Source organism: Oncorhynchus keta, chromosome 18 (genome assembly GCF_023373465.1).
Source record: "Oncorhynchus keta strain PuntledgeMale-10-30-2019 chromosome 18, Oket_V2, whole genome shotgun sequence".
Classification (NCBI taxonomy): domain Eukaryota; kingdom Metazoa; phylum Chordata; class Actinopteri; order Salmoniformes; family Salmonidae; genus Oncorhynchus; species Oncorhynchus keta.
Window position 1 is genome coordinate 31,026,861 of NC_068438.1, and position 8,767 is coordinate 31,035,627.

The 8,767-nt window shown below is 43.2% G+C and overlaps 1 protein-coding gene across 1 annotated transcript; it reads right to left on the reverse strand.

The window, feature by feature from the left end:
• Positions 1-633: 633 nt before the first annotated feature.
• Positions 634-4,382, reverse strand: LOC118397557 (secretogranin-2-like). Its single transcript, XM_035792456.1, has 2 exons — positions 4,238-4,382; positions 634-3,078 (listed from the first exon to the last, which is right to left on the reverse strand). The coding sequence occupies exon 2, from the start codon at positions 3,064-3,066 to the stop codon at positions 1,003-1,005; it is 2,064 nt and encodes a 687-aa protein (XP_035648349.1). The 5' UTR covers positions 3,067-3,078; positions 4,238-4,382; the 3' UTR covers positions 634-1,002.
• Positions 4,383-8,767: the final 4,385 nt, after the last annotated feature.

Genomic DNA, 8,767 nt, shown 5'->3' on the forward strand with positions numbered 1-8,767 from the left:
CTCCGACCCGCTGCTTAATGGGGAAAACCGATTGAAAGTTTCTGTCTGCTGAATGAGCGACACCGGTTGAGCGTTCCTACAGCATTTCCTTCCAGAAACCGTGAGAAAGTTGTCCGGCTGCGGGGACTGTGCCAGGGGATTTATACTACTATCTATGGTGTATGTAAACTTCCGACTTCAACCTTGTGTGTTTTCCCAAAAAATGTTTGGGTGTTGGAAATGATGCAGACAATTTCAGTGATGGAAGCAACAATCTATCCGCAATATTAAAGCTGATCCACCCCTTAAAAACTTAAAATAAATGTGATGTTATCCTGTTTGTTGCAACCGGAGCTGTCCAAGGTGCTGAAATCATAGAAATTGTATCTCATTCTGTGTGGCTGAAATGTCCATCTTCACATTTGCTCATTATTGTAACTTTAAATTTACCAAATTGATTGCGTTGTTACGTACTACTAGCTTATCAGTCAATCAAAGATGTTTGATTGATCAAGAGTTTTTAGATTTGACAACAACAAGCCGAGGCTACATATTGTTATTGTTGACACATTGAGACAGATGGTGTTTTGAATTTGATATTCTGCAGCCTGTTCACCATCTGTGCGATCCAATTAGTAAACACTACACAGTAAGGAAAAAATAAAGTCAATGCTTTATTAACCTCATACATTACACATTACCAAACACATGTACGAAATATAATTTACGAGGAGGAACACAAGTGGATGTGCACTGATGTACGGCTAGTATAAAGTGGTCTATTGTAACTAGTGTTGTTCTAGCTAGCCTATCAAAAACATTGAATATTATGCCACACACTCAGTTACAACCACCTTGTAGCTACATCAGATCAAGTTCATGTATAAATTGGCTATTAAAGCATGAGCTGTAGTAAATCTAGTGAAGAGACTAAACTCCATTGCATGTATTTACTTTTCAAAATACTTTATTATGATTCCCCCCTCATCAAAACAATATAATATGGATCTACATCCCCACCATCTACAGTCCTTTGACAGTTTGGGCATAAAAGTCTGTATCTTCGCCCTCTTCAGTCTCTGGGTTCAGATAGTTTAGAATTTTCAGCAGCGTGTCGTCATCCAAGCCCTGTTTTTGTGACATATTGCCCGTGTCCTCCTTGAGATCTGACTGTCTTTTCTGAGGCGGGCTTTTATCTGAGTCCATTTGGTCAAAGTAGTCCTGTATCGCCTGCTCGAACGTTCCCAGCACGAGCTGATGGTCTTGTGAGGGAGGCTGCGAGGTGCGCTTTTTTTGGTTTGCTGTCTGCGGATACTGTGCCAACATCTGGGCAGCCAGATAAGTCGACAGCTCGTCTTCATTGACAGTGTTGTCGTAGTCGTCCGTTCCTTTCTCTGGGACGTTTGGCTCAGAGAACATGTCGTTTTTCTGCTTTCCAGCTGGCGCGTAAAACCTTGAAGGCGGGCTTGTATGCTGTTTCTGCTTCTTGAGGGCAGGTACGTTCTGATTTGCCACGCTTCCCAGCCCGAGGATTTTTAGAATGTCTTCTGTGTTTATTTCTTCCGGGATGTTGCTTGTTTGGGTCTCAGGCAGTCCGTTGAAGAATGTCTCTGGAGGGATGTTATTTTTTTGGTGAGAGGAGATCTGAGTTAGTTTGTCCTCTACCCTGGCCAGATCATTAGGTGTCCAAGACTGTGCCTTTGTCCTCAGTGGTGTCCTGTCCTGTTTTGTCATCTCCCCACTCTTCAGCATGTCCATCAGGTCTTCTGGTGGGATTTGTAGTTTCTGGGAGATTTGGATGAGCTGGTAAATGGCCTGTGGATCTACCTTGTCACTGTACTGAGTTTGAGCTGCCCTCCTCTCTTCCCTCTCCTCCTCTTCTTCTAGCTCTCTCTTCTGCTCCTCCTCTTCTTCTAGCTCTCTCTTCTGCTCCTCCTCTTCTTCTAGCTCTCTCTTCTGCTCCTCCTCTTCTTCTAGCTCTCTCTTCTGCTCCTCCTGCTCTGTTTTCTCCAGCACCTTCAGAAGGTAGTAGTCATCTGGGTCATATTCTCTTGGACCGAGCTGACTTGATCGCTTGACCTCATCAATCTCCTCATCATCTTCATTATCATCATCATCATCTTCATCATACTCGAAGCCTCTGTCGAACTCCTGCCTGTTGTCTCTCTCTTCGTCCTCCTTATCCACCTGCTCCTCTAGGGGCGACCAATCCTCTCCCCCTGTCACATCCTCATAGGCCAGGTTCCTCACCTTGAACATGTCATCATCACCATCATCCTCAGTCTGGCGTTTGTGTCCAGCCTTGGCATTGGCTATCCTCCCCAGTTCCTCAAACACAGACTGCAGATTGGCCAGGTTCTGGGGCGTGTACTTCCCCTCCATGTTCTCATTGGTGCGTTTGAAGGGGCTCTCGCGGCCCTGGACTCTGCCTTCTTCCTCCCCCTCACCGTCCTCTTCATCTTCAAACATCAGCGGGTACTTCCTGTGAGGCCGGCTAGCACGCTGCGTCCACGGATACGCCACGCCCTCTCCCACCTGGCTGTCCTCCTCCTTCGCCGGTCTCCGCCCTTTGCCCAGAGCATGGCGGGCTGCACTGGGCCTCACAGGGGCTGGCTTGGGGCCCTTCTTGGTCTGCTGGAGGGTATTCAGTACCGCCTGTAGCCACTCATGGGTCTTGTTCTCCTTGTTGCCCTCCCCTTCCTCATCATCCTCATCTTGGTCCTGGCCTTGGCCTATATTACTCTGACTGGTCTGGGCAGGAGAGGGTAGCCTCAGCATGGAGAGGAGTTTCTCTGAGTCTGTGTCCATGTTGGTGGTGTCATAGTCTAGGGTGAGGGAAGCCTGCTCCTGTGGGGCTGACGCCCCGGTCTGCTGGCGGAGGCTCTCAATGTACTCCAGGGCCTTGAGCATGTCTGCATTGGGGGGGAGGTAGGGGGTGTCTCCTCGCTGGGGGTCTAGCTCACTGCCCCTCAGTCTGTGTTCTCTGAGAGAGGCCCCCTGGGCACTGCCGGAGCCCAGGAGTAGGAGATGGAGCAGGGAGAGGAGGAAAGCCATCCCTGCAGAGGAGAGCTTGGGGAGTGACGGCATGGTGTCTTCAGCCTGGAGACAGACACAACAGGGAGAGAAGAGTCAGCGCTGACCTTTTAGGTTTAGGATATGAATATTTTTCACTGGTCAGACCATTATGTACTTATCTGCTCCTGTCACTTCAGTTTAATAGACCAATAAGAAAGAGTTCCAAACCTTTCTTCCAATAACAGCTAATTTTCAGTTTTTCCCCTTCCCACTCTGATAGTCCTAGCAAAATTCTTGCTTGAGAAATTGCTCTCTGCTAAGAAGCTATTTTATTTTATAACAGTTTTAATTGAAAACAATCACAGTAAGGTACTTAGTTGCTAGTCAGGAATGATTTGATATTGAGATAACTGCTTCATTGGCCCTTTAAAGATGAGGCCAATTTAAAGGCTTTTGTAATGATCAGCTCTAATGACCATTACAATTCTGAAATCTTTCATTTTTAGAACTGCCTTTTATTCCCGTTTGATGCTTCAGCTATATTGCTATAGACTCTTAGTGATATGTATTGAGGTTCTGTCACTCGAGCTGCAGTTTTTACCCAGAGAATGAAAATCGCATCTGTTGAAAGCCCAAATGATTGTTTGCAGAGCAGTAATAGCATGGGCATTCAGCTCGCCTATAAATCTCATTCGTTTTCAAATTGTTGCTCTCCAGAATGAGTCACAATCCAGTTGTCTTGGTAACCTGTTGGCTGATGCTGGCTGCTGTCTAAACACTACCTACACCCAAGACATCTCTAGCACACTCAAACAATGTTGTGTTGCACAAGCCTTTCACTGAGAAAATGCAATGGAACTTTATAATCATGCACCTAATTTGGATACAAATATTGAACACTGCTATTTATAAATCAACTAGTGGATGAATTGGTTTTGAAATCAAAGTGTTGTTTAATTTAGGCTATGTATTATCTGCTTATCCTACATGATAAAAACTACAAATTACTTTAGCAAATCACTAAAAACGAAACTATAATAAACTTGAATAGTTAGTCTAAGACACTATAAAACAGATTATGCATCTCTTCACTGCGGTAGCCCTGTTTGCAATGCATCAGGTTGGTTAAAGATAAACGGATTTTAAAATGGAAATTAACATATTAAAATAACTGAAAATAGTAAAACTGAATTCCATTTTCTTCAAATAATAATTTCGATGTAGGCCCTATGTAAAATCTTACCTCTGCAAAATAGTTTCAATCGATAGTCGTGAATGAACTTAGCATCTCTAAGAGCAGGGATTCTCTGTGTTCAGCACCGGGGACAGCTCCTCGGGTTATATGAGGCGCCACCTAACTCGTGCGTCACTGCGACATACGCAATACTCGAGCCAAAGAAACACACAAACATAATTAGAACTGGTTCACGTCTCTTCACCTCGACGTTCAATTGGAAAGGCTTATGTGATCATGTTATCATCTCGTCTGATTATATTGGTTGTTAACCAACAGCGATGACTAAGTAATTAATATATATAATATCTGGACGGTAAGGTCGTGATTAATTAGCCCACAGCACAATGTCTACTTATATGGTGATCGACCTATACAACTATGCCTACGAGTTCTCCAGACGGAGTATAGGCTAATTATAGGTAACAAGCCCAGTTATAATAATATACTCCAGGGACTTAAGCCTACGTGAGGCATTTTGTAGGCCTATGCTAAATAATGCTGCAATATTTGTGTTTCAAACTAAACATTTGTGTTGACTATAACAGAAACGCTACACAGCATTTTGGATACTGATGTTGCCCAGTTAAGGAAAAATGCAACATCTATTGATTAAAACATTGGTAGAGCTCAGTTCCTGTTCCCGTATCCCCCCCCTCGGTACCATAACTGCTCATGTTCGCAGTAAATTGTGATTTGCACCTATGTATGCATCAACAGAACGGCGCTGCGGGCGTCCCTCTCGGAAGAGAGTAGAGTCCATCGATGACTCACTCACGCCCAAGATCTGCCAAAGAATGAGGCGGGGTGATGAGGACTGCAGAGAGATCGTGTGCTACGGGAGCTGCCTATGACGGTGCAATCGTAAGCCACTGGTCTTTTATTTTGGTTGCCTGTCAAGTCCTGTCTGGCCCAGGTCAGGGGTACGTCGTCACTTTCATTCATGCATTTCCGTGGTAACTCGGCACTCAGATGATTACAGTAGTATGATTTGTTTACTAGGGATCATGATTCCAGATACGCTTTCAGATATCGCTTCTATTTTGACATTGTAACAATATATTAGGATGGTTTCTCAGTGTGACTGTATGCGTCTGTTGATGTATTTGACTGACCAACCATATTTTGTTTACATTCAGCACATGCCTCCACTTTTCATGTAACTCCCTAATGACTGCATGTACTTGCGCATGTGCAAACACAGACACACACGCCAAGCAGTAAAGGATGTAAGGCTCAAGCAACTTGGCTAATTGCTTGTGGTTGTGGCTGTGCTATGGGTAAACAGAAACCAATTACCCCTCTGTTCCACCCTCTCCCTCCTCCTACAGCCCATCTTCCCATAACACAGGCCTTTAGGGTCAAATAGAAACTCTGCTTACAGGCAATTAGCAGCAGTCTCAAATGTAACTACAGCCATACACATATTGGTGTCATATCTTTGTAAGTGGTATCTGTATATGTTCCACCATCGGTTCAATGTGTTATCAAATTGTATCAGCCTATTAAAGAGAGACAAAAATGCTGTCTCCAAGTGCCTCAGATACTATTCAACCTGCTTTATCCTAAGCCCTGGGTGTAGCCTAAAGATGCTCTCTGATTTCATTAAGATAACATCAGTGAACTTCAGGCCAATTTGATCTTAATGATTGCTTGGCATCATATAGACATTGATCTGTATTAGGCTATTGTTCTGTTCAGTGTCAGTAATGACAGACATCTGACACATCTATGTAATCCCATTTGAATTAATCTCATGGATCAAATTGATTCCAATGCCATAGCAATTATCAATATCCCTGATGATGTCATATAATAGGGAAACTGCATCCTTAACCCCAGCTGTCAATGTCCTGGCAGGGTGGATGGAGAGACAGAGAGAGAGAGAGAGGAAAAGAGAGGCAGAGAGAGAGAGTGAGAGGCATAGCGAGAGAAGCAGAGTGGTGGAGAGAGGGAGGCAGAGGCGGAGTGAGAGAGGAAGAGAGGGAAACCAGAGAGAGGGAGAGAGAGAGAGAGAAGGATAAATTGTATTGGTCTAGAAGCTTTGACGTCAATGACTCAATTTACAAGTGGATCATGTCCCTCTTTGTGTGTCTGTATGTTATGGGCTAGTTGTCTCAGCCATTGTCTGCGTATCTCTCTGTCTGTGTTGGGGGAGGCATGAACATGATACACAGAATTCTGTACATTTATGGCAATTTGTTTCAGATAAACATCTTGGTGTGTGTGATGCACTTGAGTGTGGGAAGACTGAAATGATTTCAATATGCTCCAGCCTCCAGAACCCCAGGATGCCATATTAATACTCAATGTGGCTAGGCCTTACCTTCTTACTGTGAGGGGATTTACAGGTAGATTACAACGGTGTCATTATTATCAAGGAAGTTTTAATGTCACGTACAGTGAAATGCCTTTCTTGCCGACTCAAAACCCAACAATGCAGTCATCAAAAACATGAGTGATTAAATCAAGGAGTAAGAACATGAGAAAGTAAGCATACTATATACAGGGGTTAGTCAGTTCCAGTACCATATTTACAATATGCAGGAATACTGGACTGATAGAAGTAGATATGTATAGGAGTAAAACATGTCTAACCTTTATGTGTAGTTTGAGGCATTTGTGTGTTGTTGTCGCGCGACACACTGCTCTTACAGAAATGTGCCCTTTTTTTGTTTTTCTGTTTTCATCTTCTCCTAAAAGGAACACTCTTTTTTTCATTACTACAAGAGCATGAGTCAGACGTAGCTTTTTTTCACAGACAGATTGTGCTGAGAGAGAGAAAGCAAAGACAAACATACATGTCCTCTGCTGTTGGATTATTTTCAAAGTAGAATGATGAAGTACAGTGCCTTGCGAAAGTATTCGGCCCCCTTGAACTTTGCGACCTTTTGCCACATTTCAGGCTTCAAACATAAAGATATAAAACTGTATTTTTTTGTGAAGAATCAACAACAAGTGGGACACAATCATGAAGTGGAACGACATTTATTGGATATTTCAAACTTTTTTAACAAATCAAGAACTGAAAAATTGGGCGTGCAAAATTATTCAGCCCCCTTAAGTTAATACTTTGTAGCGCCACCTTTTGCTGCGCTTACAGCTGTAAGTCGCTTGGGGTATGTCTCTATCAGTTTTCCACATCGAGAGACTGACATTTTTTCCCATTCCTCCTTGCAAAACAGCTCGAGCTCAGTGAGGTTGGATGGAGAGCATTTGTGAACAGCAGTTTTCAGTTCTTTCCACAGATTCTCGATTGGATTCAGGTCTGGACTTTGACTTGGCCATTCTAACACCTGGATATGTTTATTTTTGAACCATTCCATTGTAGATTTTGCTTTATGTTTTGGATCATTGTCTTGTTGGAAGACAAATCTCTGTCCCAGTCTCAGGTCTTTTGCAGACTCCATCAGGTTTTCTTCCAGAATGGTCCTGTATTTGGCTCCATCCATCTTCCCATCAATTTTAACCATCTTCCCTGTCCCTGCTGAAGAAAAGCAGGCCCAAACCATGATGCTGCCACCACCATGTTTGACAGTGGCGATGGTGTGTTCAGGGTGTTGCTTTTACGCCAAACATAATGTTTTGCATTGTTGCCAAAAAGTTCAATTTTGGACCAGAGCACCTTCTTCCACATGTTTGGTGTGTCTCCCAGGTGGCTTGTGGCAAACTTTAAACAACACTTTTTATGGATATCTTTAAGAAATGGCTTTCTTCTTGCCACTCTTCCATAAAGGCCAGATTTGTGCAATATACGACTGATTGTTGTCCTATGGACAGAGTCTCCCACCTCAGCTGTAGATCTCTGCAGTTCATCCAGAGTGATCATGGGCCTCTTGGCTGCATCTCTGATCAGTCTTCTCCTTGTATGAGCTGAAAGTTTAGAAGGACGGCCAGTTCTTGGTAGATTTACAGTGGTCTGATACTCCTTCCATTTCAATATTATCGCTTGCACAGTGCTCCTTGGGATGTTTAAAGCTTGGGAAATCTTTTTGTATCCAAATCCGGCTTTAAATTTCTTCACAACAGTATCTCGGACCTGCCTGGTGTGTTCCTTGTTCTTCATGATGCTCTCTGCGCTTTTAACAGACCTCTGAGACGATCACAGTGCAGGTGCATTTATACGGAGACTTGATTACACACAGGTGGATTGTATTTATCATCATTAGTCATTTAGGTCAACATTGGATCATTCAGAGATCCTCACTGAACTTCTGGAGAGAGTTTGCTGCACTGAAAGTAAAGGGGCTGAATAATTTTGCACGCCCAATTTTTCAGTTTTTGATTTGTTAAAAAAGTTTGAAATATCCAATAAATGTCGTTCCACTTCATGATTGTGTCCCACTTGTTGTTGATTCTTCACAAAAAAATACAGTTTTATATCTTTATGTTTGAAGCCTGAAATGTGGCAAAAGGTCGCAAAGTTCAAGGGGGCCGAATACTTTCGCAAGGCACTGTAAATATAGAAAAAAGTGTATTGGTTTGGATGTTTTTTTCATTTGTATGATGGATTGACCAGGGTGATTCTGCGATGGAGAG